At 36.4% G+C, this 24,766-nt stretch overlaps 1 protein-coding gene and 1 long non-coding RNA gene across 3 annotated transcripts in view; one reads left to right on the top strand and one right to left on the bottom strand.

Moving 5' to 3' along the window:
* CDK13 (cyclin dependent kinase 13) overlaps nucleotides 1-24,766 on the top strand; it is a 110,357-nt gene that overhangs the window by 71,224 nt on the left and 14,367 nt on the right. For both annotated transcript variants that reach the window (XM_067745858.1, XM_067745856.1), the window contains exons 8-9: nucleotides 9,415-9,516; nucleotides 9,610-9,687. In XM_067745858.1, coding sequence (XP_067601959.1) covers nucleotides 9,415-9,516; nucleotides 9,610-9,687 — 180 coding nt within the window. The remainder of the gene's footprint in view (nucleotides 1-9,414; nucleotides 9,517-9,609; nucleotides 9,688-24,766) is intronic.
* LOC137228848 (uncharacterized) lies at nucleotides 4,968-24,725 on the bottom strand. Its single transcript, XR_010945380.1, has 3 exons — nucleotides 24,381-24,725; nucleotides 6,018-6,115; nucleotides 4,968-5,451 (listed from the first exon to the last, which is right to left on the bottom strand). It is a non-coding gene; the product is annotated as an uncharacterized lncRNA (long non-coding RNA).

Raw genomic sequence — 24,766 nt, 5'->3', positions numbered from 1 at the left:
ATTGTGTATAATAGTGCCTTTCGATAGAATTTGAAGGAAAAAAATAAATTGGTCCTTAAGTATACTTAACCCAAAACTTCACTTGAAGTATACTTCTTGAATGACTAAATTTCAATGACTATTCTTTAGGGGGAAATTCTTCTTAATTAAGGATTCTACCTGCTTAGCTGGTTAACTGAGATTTCACTGTAGTTTGGTTTTCCTTTCTTAATAGAAGTATATGTCTGTCATACTTTGACTATAAATCCCTTTCTTCTTGTTTTCGTGTAGGTTTCAGTGGAGATGGAGAACAGCTAAATTACCATTTTCCATCTCATAGATTCTTTTTATGCAGATATTTGTTCACATTGGAATAGATATGTTCCAGAAGAACTGACTATAGAGCCAAATTTTATACGTAATTTTCCCATTGATTTTTTTTTTCTCTTTTAAAATGGAATGTTGGGTTTCAATGAAGTGTCAGGGGTGTGGCGTGTTCACTGAACCTTGGTCCCCATTGCCTTGCTGAATTGATATAAGAATTTTGAACTTAAGGAAGTAGGAAATTTAAAATCCCATAACTTTGCATCTTCAGGTAATGTATACTGAAATTTTCTGCTTAATCAAATTTGTAAGTTAAAAACTTGGTATATCATTTTGTTTTATAAGCAAATATCCTTTCCTTCAGGGTTATGTACGTCTTTAAAACTACTCTTTTTCAGATTCAAATAATTCCAGTTTCTTTAAAATCAGTTAGAGAAGTAGGCTTAATTTAATGGAATGACTTTAAAATACACATACTATTCTAGTAAATTTTAATAACATACTGAAATTCACTGCCTTTAGCATATTCACTGTATTATCCCAAGTTTTCTAGATATTTCTTGAAATAAACATACACCAAAAGATTTCCATCCATATTTCTTTGTTATCATAAGCAGAAAGAAACCGTAATACCCCCATCCAAATATTTTTTGAAGTATTTTCTAAGTAATTAGCTATTACAGGTAGAATGAAGTGTTCAAGAAATTGTTGTAGGGTTTCTTGTTTTTTTCAAAATAGAGCAGATTTCAGCTTATCACTGTAGTAGCATCAATTACATCTCTCTCACTTATTTGATTTGGTATATCTTTTTTTTTTAATCAATTAATTTTATTTTTGGCTACGTTGGGTCTTTGTTGCTGCGCCCGGGCTTTCTCTAGTTGTGGTGAGCAGGGGCTGCTCTTGACTGCGGTGCGTGGGCTTCTCATTGTGGTGGCTTCTCTCGTTGCGGAGCACGGGCTCTAGGTGCACGAGCTTCAGTAGTGTGGCACGTGGGCTCAGTAGTTGTGAAGCGCGGGCTCTAGAACGCAGGCTCAGTAGCTGTGGTGGACAGGCTTAGTTGCTCCACGGCATGTGGGATCTTCCCAGGCCAGGGATCGAACCCGTGTCCCCCGCATTGGCAGGTGGATTCTTCACCACTGCACCACCAGAGAAGTCCCGGTATATCTTTTTTGAATATGAGGAAAACGATGGAACTACAGCTAGTATGTAGGAATTGAGTATGGGGTTGTGGGTGACCAGTATGGATCTCCTCTGTCATGTGTGCTACAGTAGAGGACAGAAACACTGGGCTAAAATTAGGGGGGAAAATGATTCCTTTAAACTTGAAGAATCATTTTCTTGTTTTGAACATCAGTATTCATGCTTTGCTCTATTTGGCCTTGGGAAATATAGAACTTGAGAACAGAGGTATTTGCCTCATTTCTTCAAATCTGTTCAGTTTTTTAGTAGCTGTTTTAAGTCCACCTTTCCCCAAGACTTTTAGCCACAATGATAAATCCTCTTCTGAGTTTTTATTTTACCAAGTCTTAGCTACAATGCTTTTCCAAGTAATGGAGTATCTTTTTCACTTTATGTGACCATCTCATATGAAAAAATATGCACTTTACATGTAAGTTGAAATTAATTTCACTTTCTACAGAAGAAACTATAACTTAACACGTTTACTTTTTTAATGGAAGGAACTCAAAATCCTAAGGCCTAAATCAGGAAACTTTGGCTCTAGTCTTGGCATTTCCATTTTACCAGTTGTGAAATATTGGACAAGCCACTTAATATCTCTGTATGTCATTATTCTCAACTTTAAGATGAAGGATTTCAAATCTCTAAGATATTTATAGTGTATTGGAAAACATTTCTTTTGTGGTTCTGAAAGTTAGTGAACAAAATAGCTTTTTAAACATTTTTGAAGGCAATATCGCCATCTAGTGCCTTTTCATAAAATTGCCATTAAAACCAAAACTAAATTTTCCCAAACCTATGTAGGGTGTGAATGGAAGAATTACCTCTTGCTGCTTGTCCAGGGAGTAGATGAAATTATATTCAGAATTAAAATTGCCTCCTTGGTGCTGGTCTTTTTACTTTTGTTCTTGTCTTTTCACTACAGCTAGAATTGTAGTTATTTTAAAGACAGGGATCATTATCTTGAACTTTTGTGTTTTATATGCCTTAAAGCATAAAACACATTCATAGTGACCGCTTGATTAATTCTGATCCTTCAAATGTTATATTAATTATATTAATATTAATTGTTGGCCCTTCAAATATTATATTTTATTTTTTCCAAATGAAGTATGCTCATTTAGTCTTCCAGCAAGTTGTGTGATATTTCCATTTCTGAATCTCCCTTAAAGCTCCTTATGTATCTAATAAAGTCTATAAATGCGAAATATTTTGATAGCATCAAATATTTAAAATTACCTGAGATTTCATGAAAGTTTTATGATGACTTTACACTTTAATATCTTGTTAACCACATTAAAGTAGGAGGTTTGAAAAATAAAAGAAGTATTGCTGGTGGTGGTGCCACTTCCCTAGTAGACAAAGAAATAGTGTCTGCTTTATTTTCAAAAATTGTTAATGAGACTTATTTACAGATGAAGATATTCAGTAGAAGTTGAAATTCAGAATATTTAATGTCGAGACCATTATTTCTGGATTTTTACAAAGGTAGTTTCTAGCCATCCAAGAGGAACAGCTTGTTGGAGTTACTGTTTTCTTTTTCTAATTTAATGTCAGAGGGATTTTATGTGTGTGTGTTTTGCTAGGTTATGGAATTATTGCTTGGGATTTAATTTTAATTGTGGGAATAAATTGGAGTGGTTCTTTTTCTATTTTTAGGGTTTTCTTTTTAAAGTATTAATTTATTCTGTAACACCTAAGAACCTCACTATATGTTTTTCCATCCTGTTTCTTTTTTAGTAGGGATGCATGTTTTTTTGTGAAAAGACTGGGTAGGTATCTCAATAATGTAGTTTTTTTTTTTAGTCCGTGAAAGAAAAAAAACTTCGCATGTGTGATATCACATCAGTTTGTGTTTTCTCTTTGTGATGTAAACAAGACCGTCTTTAGGATGTTGACAGTGGGTAGCCAAACCTAGTAGCCCAAGTCCTAAATGTTCAATTTTGAGGATTCTGGATTTTATTTATTTGTGTAACTTCGGATGATCGATTTTCATTATTACATCGGTACTTTAGTTTTCTTGGGATTTAAATGTCCTAGTTTCAAAACAGTTTCAGGGCTTCTCTGGTGGCGCAGCGGTTGAGAATCTGCCTGCTAATGCAGGGGACACGGGTTTGAGCCCTGGTCTGGGAGGATCCCACATGCTGCGGAGCAACTAGGCCCGTGAGCCACAACTACTGAGCCTGCGTGTCTGGAGCCTGTGCTCCGCAACAAGAGAGGCCGCGATAGTGAGAGGCCCACGCACCACGATGAAGAGTGGCCCCCACTTGCCACAACTAGAGGAAGCCCTTGCACAGAAACGAAGACCCAACACAGCAAAAATAAATAAATAAATTAATAAACTCCTACCCCCAACATCTTCTAAAAAAAAAAAAAAAAAAAAACAGTTTCAGTGTCTTATACTTCTGTCTTTACATTGGTAAACACAACAACCGAATCATACCATGGAATATTTTCTTCATAATACTATAAATGAATATTGAATTGGGTGGTTTGAGATTGGCTTTATTCTCTGCTAACTCCACCCACCTTGGAATTTTCTTTTATGATTAAAGTCCTTCTGTCTGCATACTTTCTCAGTGTTGGCTTTCTCCTCATTAAGCACTAAGGTAAAAAGTGAGGTATGGCACCTATTTTGTAAAATTTTTGAGTAAATTATCATGAGCTTTTCCTTGACTTTAATAAAACAATCATTTTCATTGTCTTTTGTCAGTGTTAACTTTGAAAAGTACATTAAAAAGCTTATTTAGGGCTTCCCTGGTGGCGCACTGGTTGAGAGTCCGCCTGCCGATGCGGGGGACACGGGTTCGTGCCCCGATCCGGGAGGATCCCACGTGCCGCGCAGCGGCTGGGCCCGTGAGCCATGGCCGCTGAGCCTGCGCGTCCGGAGCCTGTGCTCCGCAACGGGAGAGGCCGCAACAGTGAGAGGCCCGCGTACCGCAAAAAAAAAAAAAAGCTTATTTAAAATGTTCATTTAAAACATTTAAAACATAATTACAGCACCACTATCTTCTTGAAAGTTTTTTTGCCAGCTCTGTTCTCTCCCTGGCTCTATGTCCTAGCTCTGGAAAATGAGCATTTGCTAAGCCTTCTCAGGGAACTGATAGTTCAGTGTAGGCAGAGCAAGAACCAAGTAATAAGTTTGTAAGTCTTGTGTGGATATTCTCCCAGAGGCAGCAGTGTGTATTGAAGGTGTAAACATTGGCATTTTATTTTATACTATCACTTTGACTGCACTTTGGAAAGTAGATTGACCTTGTAAGTCTGCAAGCAAGGGCAGTCAATTAGACAGGGGTTGCAATAAACCTAGGTAGGATATGGGGGACTTACTTCCCTGGCAGTCCAGCGGTTAAGACTTCGCCTTCTATTGCAGGGGGTGCGGGTTTGATCCTTGGTCGGGGAGCTAAGATCCCACATGCCTTGTGGCCAAAAAACCAAAACATAAAAGAGAAGCAAATTCAATAAAGACTTTAAAAATGGTCCACATCAAAAAAAAAAAGTAGTGATTATTAAAAAAAAACAAAACAAAACCTAGGTAGGATAATTATGGCTTTAACTAGGCAATGGGCATAGGTGTTGGAAAGTTGGAGATGAATTATATCATAAGATATAGAATAGTTAGAACTTGATGGTTGACTGTTGTGTTGGTAGACACATCCTGCCTTTACCCCTACAGTAAGATTGCTGCTTAAGGAATTGCATAAATGGTTTATTAATTAGGAGAAGCTAAACTTACAACAAGGAGAACCTCAAAATTCAGTGGCTTAAAGAATAAGAAGTTTATATTTCTCACTCAGTAATCTGGAGCAGTTGTTACTTTACCTTGCTGCACAAATGAGAATATTTCACCATATTGTTTGATCAAATGGTGACTCTGCTTCATACAGTCATTTAAGGATCCAGATTGGAAGATTTGCTGCCTTTCTTCACATGCTTTCCAAGTCTATCACCATGTCTGTCAGCTAGAAGCTAGAAAAGAGGAGGGAGGGGTGTTATGAGCCAGGCCAAGAAATGGCACCTGTGTTCACGTTCCATTGGCGAGAACTTGGTCATGTGGCCACACCTAACTGCAGTGAGGGTGGGAAATGTAGTGTAGGTGGGCAGCTCCCATTGAAGAAAGGAAGAACAGATTTTAGAAGACAGCTTAGCAGTCTCTGCCATAAACTGTGATGCCGTTTGCTGAGACAGGAAACGGGAAGCAGGTTTACGGCAGAAGATAATAAATTTCCTTTTGGATATGTTAAAATACAGGTACTTCTAAGACTTCTAAATTTGCATGTGTAATAAGAATGTGCAAGTGATCCTAAGGTAACGTCAACTGGAAAAAAATTACTTACGTTTTTCTTTAGCAATGTTATGGTACAGAAATTTAAGCTATTTTTCTGAAAAAAATCAAAAGGAGGAAAGTAGGGTAAAATTAGAAGGGAATGGGGAAAGGGCATGAGGAAAAAGACTGTGTTTATTGTTATGTAGTTATGGCATAAATCAGTTGATTAAAAATATTGCCAAGTACTTACTGTATGCCAGACACTGACCTAGGTATAATACCTGTTGGCTGCGTAGTAGAGATAAGAAAGACAGATCAATCCCTGGTCTCATTACATAGTCATGAAAGAAGGTAGACAACGAGAACCTGTTGGATAGAGGAAAGAATTTAAAGTACCAAGTGCTACAAAGCAAATAAAATAGTGTCTGTAGGGACACTATGAGCTTGGGGGTGGCTGCTTGGCTAATTTTGGCTAAGGCAGGTAGGATAGAACTCTTTTTTTTTTTTTGCAGTACGCGGGCCTCTCACTGTTGTTGGTCTCTCCCGTTGTGGAGCACAGGCTCCGGACGCGCAGGCTCAGCGGCCATGGCTCACGGGCCCAGCCGCTCTGCGGCATGTGGGATCTTCCCAGACCGGGGCACGAACCCACGTCCCCTGCATCGGCAGGCGGACTCTCAACCACTGCGCCACCAGGGAAGCCCAGGATAGAATTCTTTGAGAAGTAAAATTGAGCTAAGACCTGAGTGATGAGAAGAGGATAACTTAATGAAGACCTAGGCAGATAACATTCCAAGTAGAAGGAACTCAGCAACTGCAAGGCCTGGAAACAGACTTGGAAAGTTTAAGGGGGCCAAGATGTTGCCCAGTGTAAAAATAGGAAGTGAGATACTCCAGTGTATAGTCTTATCACCTGAGGTAAAGTATAAATTTTATTTAGTTGCAGTGGGAGATCACTGGACAGTTTAAGCAACTAACTGATATGACTTGGTTTTATGCTTAAAAAACTTAAAAGTGGGGGAGGAAATCTAGAGATCAAGGCCAGGAAACTAGTTAAGAGACTGTTGCAGTAGTACCAGAAAAAAGATAATAGTGGCTCCGACTAAAAGTTGGTAGTGGCTCAGATTTCCTTGAAATCGTGGGAAATGGTTGCATTTAGGACCTATTTGGATGTAGAGTTGACAGAAGTTGTTGATAGATTAGATGTGAGATTTGAAGGAAAAAGGAAACAAGGATGACTCCTGGGTTTTTGACCTTAGAAGTTGGGTTGGTGTTAAAAATAGGTCCCAAATTTCTTTTGTAGTTTTGGTAGGTGTTTACCTAGTGGATTCTGAAGGAGACATGGCATTTGGGCATACGATGAATTTAGCTAGTTGAACTCTTTCCATGTTTTTCTCAAGAATATGTTATGCTCTAAAAGAAATGTGTAGACTTTATGTATTGTTGGAAAAGTGAAGCATTTTAAAGCTAATTTAGGTACTTCCTATTATATGATTTTTTTTTTTCATTTCTTAGAATGGTCTTTAACAGAGTTATCAACTGTGGTTTGTGAATTTTAATTTGGATTTATCCAGAATCTCCAAATACTTCAAGGGCCTAAAATCTTGCTCCGATCATCTGTTTGCCTTTTACCTATTCAGACCAGACAGGAGGCTGAGCTGCCTGCCAGCCTAGGGATATACCCTTAAGGCAGTGCTCGCTTTGTTAGGAATACAGCACTGCTTGTGGTGTGTAGGGTAGGGAAGACCGTAACCATGTCACACCTCCCCTGAAGGGCAAAGTGTTGGAATCTATTACTGAGCAGATAATCTTTGATCTTTATTCTGTTGATATTTCATTGATTGTAAAGAGAAATGTTGGGATGGTACTTTGTTTTACAAAAAATATATATCAGTTTGAATATTTATTTACTTCATAAATGAAAGAGTTTCCACAATTTAGAGATTATGTTAGTGTTTTAAAATTGAGCTGTCTATGTCAAATTTTACTGTTGAATGTTTCAAGTCTTTACGTAGTTCTTACTTTTCTTCTGACAGAAACTGAGCATTTGGATATATTTGGAAAAGCTATTAATTGGTATACATTAAGTACTTTTGCTGTACACCTAGAAGTATAGTTCATCTAGTTCTGTGTTTAATCATTTTTGAAAATGTACTAAATATTTTCACTTCTGAATTTGATGAGAGTTAATGAAAACGTGAACTAATCTAATTTTAACTGCTAAAGATGACTGTGTTCTAAATGTTGCCTAGAAATTGATATATAATACGGTTAAAAATCAAAATTCAACTGAGTAAATTCGAAGATCTAATTGGTTTTATTAAACACTTCCTGAATCAGGCCACATCCCATCTAGTAAGTAGAAGGGATCTCTGAGGAGCTATACAAAATGGAAGGTTTTTAAAGGCAGAAGGGGGCAGGGACAAGAAAGTTATACTAGCAGAAAGCAGATTGGCAAGGTCACTTTCCTTTAAGGGATGGGAGGGGTCTGTGTGGCAGGTGACCTCGCTAGTGCTGACCAGGAAATTCCAGACCAATTTGTTAAGATGCCTTTCCTGGGAGGGGCTGAATCTACAGTTAGGTTAGGTAGTAAGTCTTGGTTTGCTGGTGTGGGAGTTAACACAAGTAACTCCATTTTGGATCTGTTGTTTCTTTTTAACACACATATAAAATAATCTTTTATTTAAATATAAAATTTACTAACCTTAATTTGTGTAATTTCTCCACATAATACAGCAGACTTTTATTTTTTAAAAATATATTTAAAAATATTTCTAAACATAAAAAGATAAAAAATTAACTATTTACTGACAGATTTACATTAATTTAAACATTTTTCTTGAGACTGTAGATACCTAGTTGTACCTTAGTAGCAAGACCATACGTTTCACATGCTCATAGACCTTTGAAATGTTTTAGAAAACTACTTATCATAATTTTCTCCGACTTTGTTCCCCCACCCAGCTAATTCATGTATGTCACCTAAAGTTGCAGGGCCATATACAGTAAAAGGTCTGCCCTATGCCCAACATTGTTCTGGGCTTAGTGTGTGGGTATAAGAACACTTATACAGCTTACTAGATAATATCTTCTATGACAAAGTGGTAGTAGTATATGTATATATATGTCCTCATTGTTAGAAGGTGACAAAGGAATCATCTGATAAAGTATCTTACCTATCACTAGTGGTTCCTGGCAGAGTAGACCCAAACTACTACAGTCTACATTTCTATACTTTCTATTCACATACCAAAGTGGGTTAAAATCAATGAAATATTGCCAAGGAAAGATATGCCCAGTTGAAAACTTTTGTTAGGTGGTGGTTACAGTTTGAACTGTATCTTGCCATACATTAGTGATTTGCCAGATTTGGTCAAAATCATCAATGCCAACAGTTGATATAAAGATCTTTCTTTGACCGTATTACAGTTAAAACAAGCCAACAACTTTTAATTTTTATATATTAAGGGAATTTTTCAGGTAATCACATTGCTTTCAGATGTATTTTATGATCATGTATTAGATGACATAGCATGTCTGTAGGCAGATGAAAGTAGTTTTAGTTAGGATTGTAGGATTGCTTTGATTAGCCAAAATAATATTTCTTAAAAGAATTTCTCTTATTCTAACACATGCTAACTCTAAAGAGTGCTTTCTGTGTTTTTTAGTCGTCCATATACTAACAAGGTCATCACTTTATGGTACCGTCCACCTGAACTGCTGTTGGGAGAAGAAAGATACACACCAGCTATTGATGTATGGAGCTGTGGGTAAGATAGGCTTATTGACTGGTTAATTTACTTGAAACTTGTTAGTGAAGTAAAATCATACCATTTGGTAATGGTGGATATTTTTCCCATTAGATGTATCCTTGGTGAACTCTTCACTAAAAAACCTATATTTCAAGCAAATCAGGAGCTTGCACAACTAGAATTAATAAGGTAAGCTTGTGATTTTAATATTTGTAATATCTGTAGGAAATTAAAATTTTTTCACGCTTGTGTTTCTAGGAGAACATCATGTTTCTGTTGAAGGCTGATGATTGCTGAATGGAGGAGAAACTAGAACGCAGGCACTTTGATAATTGTTCTAGTAAAACTAAGGATCTTGAAGTCCCTAGATATTTTGTGATTAGATTAATGTGTTTGAGTTCCTAAAGATAAGACTGGGAAGGAGGAGTAAATATGAGGGGGGAGAGAATGAATGGTAGATTCTGTTTTTTCCGGAGTGTGGCAGTATGGAAGAATTAATGTTTGGGGATTTTTTAAAGAAATACTCTTTTACATATGTATATGCACATGTGTTTATATGTATATGTGTATGCAGACACACCAAAATACATCCATGTACTCACTAGCATAGGTCTTCATTATTTGGAGCCTATTATAGGGCCTAGGTCATAGGACTTACGTGTTAATCATCTTTCTCTTTATCTAATATTTTAAATAAGTTTCTTTTTTATAAAAGAGCTTTGGTTTTCATATATAATAATATTAAATTGCAACTTGTAAGATTTGCATGAGTGTTTCAAAATATGGATGAGAATTTTTAGGGAAGATACTGGTATAAGGCACATACATACCCATGTACTGTGAAGCTTCCCTTCAGCAGACTCATTGGACTAATTGTTGCTCTACATTCCATCTGTAAATAATACTAGCTTGATAACATAGCAAGCTGAATATTTGCAGCTAGTAGATTACCACTCTATAGTAAGACTAGGTATTTATTCCACCAGTTGAAGAGTATGACGACCAAGAGGTAGTTGTTTCCCATTTTGTATACAAACATTTTATTATTGTACATATGTTGTTTAATTAACTATAGACAGATGCAGTGCTTTGCAAAGACTTAACAGAGTTGGCTAATGTAGAATTCCATTCAGTGAGTCCTCTGATGAAAGAGAAGGCCATGGCCCTATGTCAGAAAGTTGGGAAATAAATGCACATTTATACATTTTTAGTTAAAATAAAATGTTTAAATCATGTATCTGTGTATCTTTCTTTTTCTTTTTTTTTTTTGGTAATGATTTTCTCTAACCCACTTTTTCAGTTAGCCAACTATTGTTCCTAATTGTATTTAATACTAGGGTTTCTATTAATGATGTTAGTATTTATTTAGTTTATACATGATACAAGCATTGTTCTAGGAATTTCACCTGAATTACTTCAGTTAAGTTGTGTGTTGTTTTTATAGTTAAGAAAACTGAACCTTACAGAGGTGAAGAATTTGTTCAGAGTCATACAACTAGCAAGTGGCAAAATTGAGATTTGAATCTAGATAGTTTTACCTTACTATCTAAACTTATAACCAATTCTCTATACTATGTAGTAAATAAAACTTCCTGGAACTTTTAGTTGGTATGACACAAACATCAAGAATTAACAAAGACAGCATGAAAAATTTCTGCAGAATATTAATACAAAATTTCTAAAAGGAGTAATTAGCCAGTAGTATGTAATGTTTTATTAAAAATTAACTTGCAGAGTCAATTAGGGTCATCCTAAGAATACAAGAATGTTTTAGTTTTAGGAATTCCATTATTATAATTCATCATTTTAATAGATGTAAAATAATATGTCTATCTTGATAGTGTTGAATAGGCATTTGCTGAAATTATAAACTGCTAATTAAGTGTAGAGGCATATTTCTTTAACACAATAAAATATGTATCACAAACGGACTAGATATTATTTAGTGGTGAAATACTGGAAGTAAAGGCAAGAATGAGAAAAAATTGACTAGCAGTATCATTATTTTAAGAGTGTTTTAGAAGCACTAACTAGTTAACTAGTAGTGTTAGAAAAGTGAACCCAATAAGAGGTATACTATCATAATTTGTATCTGATAGCATTGCATACATGCAGCGTGCAAGGAAATGACCTGAAATTCCTTGAATAAAAAATTTGGTAAAATGGCAAGTGTTAAGAATCTGTGTGTATATACACACATATGTGTGTGTGTGTGTGTGTGAGAGAGAGAGAGAGTATGTATGTATATACACACAGCATACTAATATATATTATATACTAATACATATATTCTAAAGCAAGAGCTTTTAAAGACTATGTACCAATAATAACCAGTTAGAAACATAGGGAATGGAGAGCATGTTTAACAAAACCACCACCGTATATACTCTAGGAATACTGAAAACTATAATGTTTCACCTAAAATTGTAAAGAAGATTTGAATAAGTGTTGGAGAGGCATATCTTGTTTTTGGCTAGGAAGCCTTTTTTTAAAACATCTTTATTGGAGTATAATTGCTTTACAATTGTGTGTTAGTTTCTGCTTTATAACAAAGTGAATCAGCTGTGCATATACATATATCCCCATATCTCCTCCCTCTTGCGTCTCCCTCCCACCCTCCCTATCCTACCCCTCTAGGTGGTCACAAAGCACCGAGCTGATCTCCCTGTGCTATGCGGCTGCTTCCCACTAGCTATCTATTTTGGTAGTATATATAAGTCCATGCCACTCTCTCACTTCATCCCAGCATACCTTTTCCCCTCCCTGTGCCCTCAAGTCCATTCTCTACATCTGCGTCTTTGTTCCTGTCCTGACCCTTCGTTCTTCATAACTGTTTTTTTCCTGTAGATTCCATATATATGTGTTACCATATGGTATTTGTTTTTCTCTTTCTGACTGACTTCACTCTGTATGACAGACTCTAGGACCATCCACCTCACTACAAATAACTCCATTTCGTTTCTTTTTATGGCTGAGTAATATTCCATTGTATATATGTGCCACATCTTCTTTATCCATTCATCTGTCGATGGACACTTAGGTTGCTTCCATGTCCTGGCTATTGTAAATAGAGCTGCAATGAACATTTTGGTACATGACTCTTTTTGAATTATGGTTTTCTCAGGGTATATGCCCAGTAGTGGGATTGCTGGGTCGTATGGTATTTCTCTTTGTAGTTTTTTAAGGAACCTCCATACTGTTCTCCATAGTGGCTGTATCAATTTACATTCCCACCAACAGTGCAAGAGGGTTCCTTTTTCTCCACACCCTCTCCAGCATTCATTGTTTGTAGATTTTTTGATGATGGCCCATTCTGACTGTGTGAGGTGATACCTCATTGTAGTTTTGATTTGCATTTCTCTAATGATTAGTGATGTTGAGCATTCTTTCATGTGTTTGTTGGTAGTCTGTATGTCTTCTTTGGAGAAATGTCTGATTAGGTCTTCTGCCCATTTTTGGATTGGGTTGTTTGTTTTTTTATATTGAGCTGCATGAGCTGCTTGTAAATTTTGGAGATTAGTCCTTTGTCAGATGCTTCATTTGCAAATATTTTCTCCCATTCTGAGGGTTGTCTTTTCATCTTCTTTATGGTTTCCTTTGCTGTGCAAAAGCTTTTTAAGTTTCATTAGGTCCCGTTTGTTTATTTTTGTTTTTATTTCCCTTTCTCTAGGAGGTGGGTCAAAAAGAATCTTGCTGTGATGTATGTCATAGAGTGTTCTGCCTATGTTTTCCTCTAAGAGTTTTATAGTGTCTGGCCTTACATTTAGGTCTTTAATCCATTTAGAGTTTATTTTTGTGTATGGTGTTAGGGAGTGTTCTAATTTCATTCTTTTACATGTAGCTGTCCAGTGTTCCCAGCACCACTTATTGAAGAGACTGTCTTTTCTCCATTGTATATTCTTGCCTCCTTTGTCAAAAATAAGGTGACCTTATGTGTGTGGGTTTATCTCTGGGCTTTCTATCCTGTTCCGTTGATCTATGTTTCTGTTTTTGTGCCAGTACCATACTGTCTTGATTACTGTAGCTTTGTGGTGTAGTATGAAGTTAGGGAGCCCGATTCCTCCAGCTCCGTTTTTTTCTCAAGATTGCTTTGGGTAGTCGGGGTCTTTCGTGTTTCCATACAAATGGTGAAATTTGTTGTTCTAGTTCTGTGAAAAATGCCGTTGGTAGTTTGATAGGGATTGCATTGAATCCGTAGATTGCTTTGGGTAGTATAGTCATTTTCACAATGTTGATTCTTCCAATCCAAGAACACGGTATATCTCTCCATCTGTTTATGTCATCTTTAATTTCTTTCATGAGTGTCTTATAGTTTTCTGCATACCGGTCTTTTGTCTCCTTAGGTCGGTTTATTCCTAGGTATTTTATTCTTTTTGTTGCAGTGGTAAATGAGAGTGTTTCCTTAATTTCTCTTTCAGGTTTTTCATCATCAGTGTATAGGAATGCAAGAGATTTCTGTGCATTAGTTTTGTATCCTGCAACTTTACCAACTTCATTGATTGGCTCTAGTAGTTTTCTGGTAGCATCTTTAGGATTCTCTATGTATAGTATCATGTCATCTGCAAACAGTGACCGTTTTACTTCTTTTCTGATTTGGATACCTTTTATTTCTTTTTCTTCTCTGATTGCTGTGGCTAAAACTTCCAAAACTATGTTGAATAATAGTGGTGAGAGTGGGCAACCTTGTCTTCCTGATCTTAGTGGAAATGGTTTCAGTTTTTCACCATTGAGAACGATGTTGGCTGTGGGTTTGTCATATATGGCCTTTATTATGTTGAGGAAAGTTCCCTCTATGCCTACTTTCTGGAGGGTTTTTATCATAAATGGGTGTTGAATTTTATCGAAAACTTTTACTCCATCTACAGAGATGATCATATGGTTTTTAATCCTTCAATTTGTTAATGCGGTGTATTACACTGATTGATTTGCGTATATTGAAGAATCCTTGCATTCCTGGGATAAACCCCACTTGATCATGGTGTATGATCCTTTTAATGTGCTGTTGGATTCTGCTTGCTAGTATTTTGTTGAGGATTTTTGCATCTATGTTCATCAGTGATATTGGCCTATAGTTTTCTTTCTTTGTGACATCTTTGTCTGGTTGTGGTATCAGGGTGATGGTGGCCTCGTAGAATGAGTTGGGGAGTGTTCCTCCCTCTACTGTATTTTGGAAGCGTTTGAGAAGGATAGGTGTTAGCTCTTCTTTAAATGTTTGATAGAATTCACCTGTGAAGCCATCTGGTCCTGGACTTTTGTTTGTTGGAAGGTTTGAAATCACAGTTTCAATTTCAGTGCTTGTGATTGGTCTGTTCCTATTTTCTATTTCTCCTGGTTCATTTCAAAAGGTTGTGCTTTTCTAAAAATGTATCCATTTCTACCAGGTTGTCCATTTTATTGGCATATAGTTGCTCTTAGTAATCTCTCATGATCCTTTTTATTTCTGCAGTGTCAGTTTTACTTCTCCTTTTTCATTTCTAATTCTATTGATTTGAGCCTTCTCTCTTTTTTTCTTGATGAGTCTGGCTAATGGTTTATCAATTTTGTTTATGTTCTCAAAGAACCAGCTTTTAATTTTATTGACTTTGCTATTGTTTCCTTCATTTCTTTTTCCTCTATTTCTGATCTGATCTTTATGATTTCTTTCCTTCTGCTAACTTTGGGGTTTTTTGTTCTTCTTTCTCTAATTGCTTTAGGTGTAAGTTTAGGTTGTTTATTCGAGATGTTTCTTGTTTCTTGAGGTAGGATTGTATTGCTATAAATTTCCCTCTTAGAACTGCTTTTGCTGAATCCCATAGGTTTTGGGTCATCATGTTTTCATTGTCATTTGTTTCTAGGTATTTTTTGATTTCCTCTTTGATTCCTTCAGTGACCTCTTGGTTATTAAGTAGTGTATTGTTTAGCCTCCATGTGTTTGTATTTTTTACAGATTTTTTTCCTGTAATTGATATCTAGTCTCATAGCATTGTGGTCGGGAAAGATACTTGATACGATTTCAGTTTTCTTAAATTTACCAAGGCTTGCTTTGTGACCCAAGATATGATCTATCCTGGAGAATGTTCCATGAGCACTTGAGAAGAAAGTGTATTCTGTTGTTTTTGGATGGAATGTCCTATAAATATCCATTAAGTCCATCTTGTTTAATGTGTCATTTAAAGCTTGTGTTTCCTTATTTATTTTCATTTCGGATGATCTGTCCATTGGTGAAAGTGGGGTGTTACACTCCCCTACTGTGATTGTGTTACTGTCAATTTCCCCTTTTATGGCTGTTAGCATTTGCCTTATGTATTGAGGTGCTCCTATGTTGGGTGCATAAATATTTACAATTGTTATATCTTCTTCTTGGATTGATCCCTTGATCATTATGTAGTGTTCTTTTTTGTCTCTTGTAATAGTCTTTATTTTAAAGTCTGTTTTGTCTGATATGAGAATTGCTACTCCAGCTTTCTTTTGATTTCCATTTGCATGCAATATCTTTTTCCATCCCCTCACTTTCAGTCTCTTTGTGTCCCTAGGTCTGAAGTGGGTCTCTTGTAGATAGTATATATATATGGGTCTTGTTTTTGCATCCATTCAGCCAGTCTGTGTCTTTTGGTGGGAGCATTTAATCCATTTACATTTAAGGTAATTATCGATATGTATCATCCTGTTACCATTTTTTTAATTGTTTTGGGTTTGTTATTGTAGGTCTTTCCTTCTCTTGTGTTTCCTCCCTAGAGAAGTTCCTTTAGCATTTGTTGTACAGCTGGTTTGGTGGTGCTGAATTCTCTTAGCTTTTGCTTGTCTGTAAAGGTATTAATTTCTCTGTCGAATCTGAATGAGATCCTTGCTGGGTAGAATAATCTTGGTTGTAGGTTTTTCCCTTCCATTACTTTAAATATGTCCTGCCACTCCCTTGTGGCTTGCAGTTTCTGCCGAAAGATCAGCTGTTAACCTTCTGGGGATTCCCTTGTATGTTATTTGTTGTTTTTCCCATGCTGCTTTTAATATCCTTTCTTTGTATTTAATTATTGACAGTTTGATTAATATGTGTCTTGGTGTGTTTCTCCTTAGATTTATCCTGTATGGGACTCTCTGTGCTTCCTGGGCTTGATTAACTATTTCCTTTCCCATATTAGGGAAGTTTTCAACTATAATCTCTTCAAATATTTTCTCAGTCCCTTTCTTTTTCTCTTCTTCTTCTGGGACCCCTATAATTTGAATGTTGGTATATTTAATGTCCCAGAGGTCTCTGAGACTGTCCTCAGTTCTTTTCATTCTTTTTTCTTTATTCTGCTCTGCAGTAGTTATTTCCACTATTTTATCTTCCAGGTCACTTATCCATTCTTCTGCCTCTGTTATTCTGCTATTGATCCCTTCTAGAGAATTTTTAATTTCATTTATTGTGTTGTTCATCTCTGTTTGTTTGCTCTTTAGTTCTTCTAGGTCCTTGTTAAACGTTTCTTGTATTTTCTCCATTCTACTTCCAAGATTTTGGATCATCTTTACTATCATTATTCTGAATTCTTTTTCAGGTACACTGCCTATTTCCTCTTCATTTGTTAGGTCTGGTGGATTTTTACCTTACTCCTTCATCTGCTGTGTGTTTCTCTGTCCTCTCATTTTGCTTATCTTACTGTGTTTGCGGTCTCCTTTTTGCCGGCTGCACGTTCGCAGTTCCTGTTGTTTCTGGTGTCTGTCCCCAGTGGCTAAGGTTGGTTCAGTGGGTTGTGTAGGCTTCCTGGTGGAGGGGACTAGTATCTCTGTTCTGGTGGATGAGGCTGGATCTTGTCTTTCTCGTGGGCAGGACCACATCCGGTGGTGTGTTTTGGGGTGTCTGTGACCTTATTATGATTTTAGGCAGCATCTCTGCTAATGGGTGGGGATGTGTTCCTATCCTGCTAGTTGTTTGGCATAGGGTGTCCAGCACCTGTAGCTTGCTGGTTGTTGAGTGGAGCTGGGTCTTAACATTGAGATGGAGATCTCTGGGAGAGCTTTTGCCATTTGATATTACGTGGAGCCAGGAGGTCTCTGGTGGACCAGTGTCCTGAACTCAGCTCTCCCACCTCAGAGGCACAGGCCTGACACCCGGCTGGAGCACCAAGACCCTATCAGCCACACGGCTCTCTCTGGGCTTCTATTTCGGCAGCAGCAATGTGACTCTGGACGGTGTGAGCCACTTTTTTCACCAGTTGGCCAAGGAGAAGTGTGATGGCGCCCAGTGTCTCTTGAAAATGCAAAACCAGTGCTGTGGCCATGCCCTCCTCCAGGATGCGCGGAAGCCTTCTCAAGATGAGTGGGGTAAAATCCAGGACGCTGTGGAAGCCGCCATTCTTAGGGAGAAGAACCTGAACCAGACACTGTTGGATCTGCATGCCCTCGGTTCTGCCTGCGCCCCCTTTTTTTTTAAGATGGCAGTTCATCGTATGTTAGTCATTATAGTCCCTTTGAGAATTTCAAAAGACTTTTTTAAAACAACAGTTGATTTTAATGTTTATCTGGAGGCCTGAACCTGAAAATAGCTAGGAAAATTCTTTAAAAAGAAGGACAATTTGGCATATCATATGTTAAATCAAAATTTTAGTAACTAAAACCATTTTGTACTGGCACAAGATACACAGATGAATTAGCGCAATTATATGGGAAATTCAGAAGTAAAGAAAGTTCGTATGGACCTTAGAATATAATACAGTAGACATTTCAAATTAGGGAGTTAATTGAATATTATTTATTGATTGCTGGTTGTGTACCTGTTACCAGTCCTGAGGATACAGTGGAGGTTGGGAATTGTATCCCCAGTGCCTAGTAACTGGCACACAACTTTTTCTGCTTTCTTGTTGGGGGAGACAGAGAAAACAAACAAATTAATAAAATACATCAGGTGGTGATGAGCACAGGGGATAGAAGATGATAGCAGGAAGCGCTGTGTATGGAGCCAGGGAAAGTCTCTCCCATAGGTACCATCTGAGCAGAGAGCTGAGTGAACAGCAGAGTCATGATCCTGAGGCATGAATGTGTTTGGATTATTTTATGGACATGTTAAGTCAATTAGGGAACCGTATGGGAAACAAAAAGAAAGCTCAAGCCATCCAGTTAGTGGCATACTGTACAGTTACTAAAAAGGAAATGGTAGATCTGGACATGTTGATATGCAAAAGCAACACTGTCACGTGAAAAGAGCAGTTTTACAGAAGGCTGTGTTTGGTTTGATCCCACATGGGTGAGACAAATTAAATATGTCAAAAGAGTCTGGAATTGTTAATCTGAACATGGACTTGTGAGAGGGTTAGGGAAGGGACTGTTTTACTTTCTGCTTTATATGTTTCAAAACGTCTTTGGGTTTTGGTAAGATATCAAATATTTATAATAATACAAAAAAGATGCTTCAATTTTGATTTTATAGCATTAATTATTTTTAAAACATGAAGAAAAAAAGGACGTTTCTGGTAAAAGAGACACGTCTCCTTGGTTTGAAGGAGGTGGCAGAGTATATTGAAAGGGGCAGGCTTTGGGATCTTGCAGGCCTGGGTTCTAATGCCAGCTCAGGTACTTCCTGCTCTTGTGACTTAGGGTAAGTTCCATAATGCTATAAGTTTCTTTCTTCACAAGTAAAACAGGACAAATAATGTGCTTAGGATTGTAAAAATTAATGTGTTTCCTAGTACATATTTACTTCTTCCCCTCATCTTATTTGCAGTAATGCTGGAATGTTTCCCCAGTCTAAAGCCTCAGGAATGATGAGTTCTAGGGTCTACATTGTACAGGTACATATAAATGGATCAAGGATGGTAATCCTAATGAGAATCTGTCTTAAAGAGCTTTACACTACAGTGGTCAAGTTATTTGTACTTTACCTGGTTCCAGAAAATACGTTAGGCAGATTACAAAAATTTTGTGATAAGAAGTAGCATGAATTAAAAGTAATGGCAAAGAGAGAGAAAAACATAGGTGGGTACAAAAAAAGGGATGAATGAGAGCAAAAATGTTTTTATATGAGAGTAACAGTTTTAACTCTTAAGTGTTCTGGCAGCCAGTGAAAGAACCTTTATATCACACAATGTATATTGCTTATGGAATAAAAAACAATCATGGAAGAAATTAAAAGTAGATTTGGAATGAGAAGAATTCCCTGCACACATACACAAAGCCTCAGGTTACACAGGTAAAATTCTTACAACTTTAACGGCATAGGCTTTGGTTGTTCCAGAATATAGGAAAAGAAGGAAAGTTCCCATATTTTAATTTATTTATTTATTTATTTTTAATTTTTAAAAATTTATTTATTTTGTTTTGCAATACACGGGCCTCTCACTGTTGTGGCCTCTCCTGTTGCGGAGCACAGGCTCTGAACGCGCAGGCTCAGCGGCCATGGCTCACGGGCCCAGCCGCTCCGCGGCATGTGGGATCTTCCCGGACTGGGGCACGAACCTGTGTCCTCTGCATCGGCAGGCGGACTCTCAACCACTGCACCACCAGGGAAGCCCAGTTCCCATATTTTCAAAAGTGAAGCATGTATACCTTCATAAATCATTAGCATAAAAATTTCTTTAGACTTGTACTTCTTAATCTTTTCAGTCTCTTCTTTATACTCTTAAACATTGTGAAAGATCCCAGGAGCTTGTTTATGTTGATTGTATGTATTGAAATTTAAAACTGAGAAGTAAAAATATTTATTAATTCATTTTAAAACAATATATTAACATAACATTTTAATTGTAAAAAGTTTATATTTCCCAAACTAAAATAAGTGTTGGTGAAATGAATAGCATTGTTTCACATTTTTATAAATCATTTAATGTCTGGCTTAAACATCTGGATAAACATCTGTGATATGCTGTTTTCAATAGTCTTTTCAGATAATTGTGCATATTCTTCCTTGAAACTTCAGTAAGTGGCAGTTCTTTTTACAGGTTAGTTGTAATGTGCAGTCTGTAACCACAGATTTTGTACTCTAATATATTAAAATCCATTGGTTTATCTTACATTCTGAATAGATCTTTTACCTGTGATGATTTTATAACATTATGTATTGGTCATTTGATAATATTGGATCACTGAATTGAGCAAATCTTCTAAAGTGTAGCATTTCATTATATAGTATTTGTTATGACCACTTATCTCATCAGAAAAGCCTTTAGGTATTTATTTTGAAGCTGTCAAGTTCATGGTGTAGATATAAGTCTTCTAGTATTCTGATTTTCTCCTGAAAGCTTGAATTTTATAATTGACAGTAAATGCTGCAGTTGTCTTCCTTGAAGTAATAAGCTGACTTTGTTCCTGGTTAAGAAAATGCCTGGCAAATACCCAAGTATGAATGACCATAGTTTTTTAGTTGTTTTTGCAGGTAAAAATGGTGGTTCATGAAAAAAGCACCTACTTCAGCTTGCAACTCAAATAATTGCACAAGTGCTTCTCAAGATAACTATCACTTTGTTGTGCAACTGAAGTGCTTTATGAGTATTTTCTATTTCATTACTAAGAATATTGAAAAGATATGTACTCAAGTATAAGGGTTTAATAATAATAATTTTTACTGCTTCAACAAGTGCCTTCTTAAGTGAAACTCTCCCCCTCTCTCCCCACCAAGGTTATGTGGTAGTGAAGAGTATTTACTGCTAATAGTCTGGTGCCACTGCCTCAAGTCATGCTAAGGTGCCAGTAGTTTTACCCACTACTGGCTTAATAACATCAGTGCAAAGTCAACACATTGAAAAGTATAAATAATGTCTTAATAATACCTTTGACCTTCCAGACCCCTGAAGGGTCTAGGGGACACCGAGTGGTCTTTGGACCCCATTTTTGCAAACTGCTGATGTATACCAACTAAAAAGTAGAATACAGCATTACACTAAAATAACAGTACTTTGATTAGGCTCAAGTGGTATTCCTCTTTTGAACGTATGGATGACTAAATATTCTAAAATCTCTTAATTCGAAAATCTCTTACTAACGTCATAAATATAATTCATGACATTAGTAACTCAGGGAAGAAAATGCAGGTGATGATTGTAATAGAGTTTCTAAAAATCAAACTGATAGAACTAAAGAAGTATCCTTTTAAAATTTAAAAGCCACAAAAATAAAACCCATAGTCAAAAGGAATAAATCAATGCTTTCTAAGCAGGAGGTATATGTGAATTTGTATGTGTCTGTGAATATCTTTACTATGTGTTGTGTTTCTCAAGCTAAAAGTTATCATCTTTCCCAGTGGTAAACAATGAAAGTACTCCCATTAAAATCAGAAACCAAACAAAATTACCTAATATTGTGTGGCATGATTAGCATTTTAACATTGTTTGGAAATTGCCACATAATGTAGCATACCATAATGATAAAAAGGAATACATGTTTGAAAAAATATAGATGAATTGTGATTATAAGTGATGATAATAAACCTGGAAAGCCTCAAAGAAACAACTGTTAAAAGAAAACTATGTTAGGAACCATAGGCTCTCAGATGGCGATCTAAATTTTTTATGTCAAATTTCAACCATTTCCTATAACAAAACTCTTCTAGTTATTGCTTAGGAAATATAATAGGGATAGGAACACATTCAAAAAGCAAAAACTAAAACCCATAAAAGGAAATATACAAGATCTAATTGAAGAAATTTATAAGTATACCTTGGAAATATTGCAGGTTTTGTTGTAGACTACCACAATAAAGCAAATATCAAAATAAAGTGAGTGACACACATTTTTTGGTTTCCCAGTGCATATAAAGTTATGTTTACACTATACTGTAGTCTGTTAGGTGTGCAGTAGCATTATGTGTGTATACCCTAATTTTAAAATACTGTATTGCTAAAAATACTAACCATCATTTGAGTCTTTGGCAAGTTGTAGTCTTGCCAAAGGGTTTGAAATACTGTGAGAATTACCAGAAAGTGACACAGAGACACAAAGTGAGTAAATGCTGTTGGCAGAATGGCGCCAATAGACTTTCTGACACACGGTTACCACAAACCTGAAGTTTGAAAAAAAAAAAAAAATCTACAAAGCACAATAAAATGAGGTATGCCTGTATAAAACCAAAGGAAGTATAAAAATGGAAATATTAAGCTTTGTAAAGATAGCAATCCGTTCTAAATTGATAAATTCAGAGCAGCAGTGGAATCCCAACAGGATTCTCTTACTTTTGGAGTGTGACAGTATTGATTCTACAATTCATCTGTAAGGAAATACTGAAAAGAATAATTAGAGTAATGAGTAGATAGAGGGGTTTGTCCTGTAAGTCTTATGAAAAATGTAAAGGTATCATATGATATTGACACCAGAGTAGATAAATCAGTAAGTCAAAATAGATTCTCAAAACAGACCTCAGATATTTAGGGATTTAGCATATGATGCATTTCAAAATGTCTTCAGTAAATGATTTGGGGATAGCTAATTGACCATCAGGCACTGATTTTGCCAATATGCAGTTATCAACTGCTGTCATGTCTGCTTCCCTAATTTCTAAAACTTTTCCCTGTCTTAGAATGTCTATTTCGTCCTGTATGCTGCTACCAGTTAGATAACTTTCCCACTCAACTATCTTCCCAGAACACATAAAATAATTAAAACTGTTTAGCTAAGAGGTAATGAAACTGATTTTTATTATAAGGCTATTAATGAGCCAGGTGCTAGCTCATTTAATTTCACAGGTCCAAAGTAAAATTAATCCCCATTTTACAAAAGAGCAACAGATTCTAAGCAATGCAATTTCACCAATATCACAGACAGGATTCAGTTCTAAAGTTCGTTTTCAAACTCTGTCTTCATTATAGTTAGGCAGACTGCCTCTTGAAACTGTATTGTATGGCCCCTGTCTAATGCTTCCAACTAAACCTCCCTTAGCACTAAATTCCACCTATACTGATTTCCTTAGTCTTCCTCCCACAAATGTTTAGACTTTGCTACTTCCATGACTTTGCCTATGCACTAATCTTTGCCAGTAACATAGTTCTCTTATTCCCTTTCCCACCTGTCTATTGTTTACTTATCCTTTGAGTTGTAGGCAAAATTCTGCACCTCTTCTCTAACTTGAGTACGTTTTCTTGTATTTCTGTAGTTGAAAGTATCCTTCATTTTCTTTATTCCATTATATTTTATACTTCTGTCATGGTGCACATAAATCTGCCAGGGATTGATTATATTCATCTAGTTACTTGGGTATATTATGTAGTATACAAAAGTGAGAGAGTGGTTTTGACATAGTTTTCTTAAGCTCTGCTAAAGGATGTCTGGCAACTTTAGTTGTCACTTGCTTATGTACATTGGTGCATGTATTTATATTTATGTATATATGGAATATTTTTACTTTTAGTCAGTGATACATGGACATTTTCTTTTCCTATATGAAGACTAGCTGATAATTTTATATAAAATGGGGCTTCCCTGGTGGCGCAGTGGTTGAGAATCTGCCTGCCAATGCAGGGGAGACACGGGTTTGAGCCCCGGTCTGGGAGGATCCCACATGCCACGGAGCAACTAGGCCCGTGAGCCACAACTACTGAGCCTGCGCGTCTGGAGCCTGTGCTCTGCAACAAGAGAGGCCGCGATAGTGAGAGGCCCGCACACCGCAATGAAGAGTGGCTCCCGCTTGCCACAACTAGAGAAAGCCCTCGCACAGAAACGAAAACCCAACATAGCAAAAATAAATAAATTAATTAATAAACTCCTACCCCCAACATCTTCTTTAAAAAAAATGTACATTTATTCTTGAGATTCAGTATACTCAAGCATATTTAACCAATTTTTCATTTACATATTATCAAAACATTAGTTTTAAATGTTTACCAGCTAGAGCTATTTGTTATAGCATTTCTTCAGTTTACCATAACAAAGACTTACTAATTAATATAAAAATAATGAGGGATTTCAAGATATAGATACAGAATAAAGCAGTTAAAATTTCTAAATACCTTGAAATCAGAGGCACTACTGAAATTGAAGAACTTCTATGTTTCAGGAATGTGACTTTTAGGGTCCTCCTGTTGATGAATTCAGCAGCAGTCTATAGTTCAGTTAGCTTCTTCAGTGTAGGAAATCTTTTCTGCTATTATTGCAAACTTCATTATATACATAAGAGGTGATGATTAGGTACCTATAAAACCAGAGAAAGACATATACTAAACTCTAGTTCCTCAGTTTATTAGCATAAAAATTTTAAATTTTGGTTCAAAATATGCTCAACATATTTTGAATGTTGCCTGTGTTTTTAAGATTTGATTTTGCAGATATGAAGGTTTTCTTTCTAGGAGTTGGAATGTTTGGAGTGTTAGAAGCATTCACTGAAAATAAATTGAAT

Source organism: Pseudorca crassidens, chromosome 8 (genome assembly GCF_039906515.1).
Source record: "Pseudorca crassidens isolate mPseCra1 chromosome 8, mPseCra1.hap1, whole genome shotgun sequence".
Taxonomy (NCBI): Eukaryota; Metazoa; Chordata; class Mammalia; order Artiodactyla; family Delphinidae; genus Pseudorca; species Pseudorca crassidens.
Note: the sequence above shows the minus strand (reverse complement) of the source record. Positions and strands in the feature narration are given on the sequence as shown.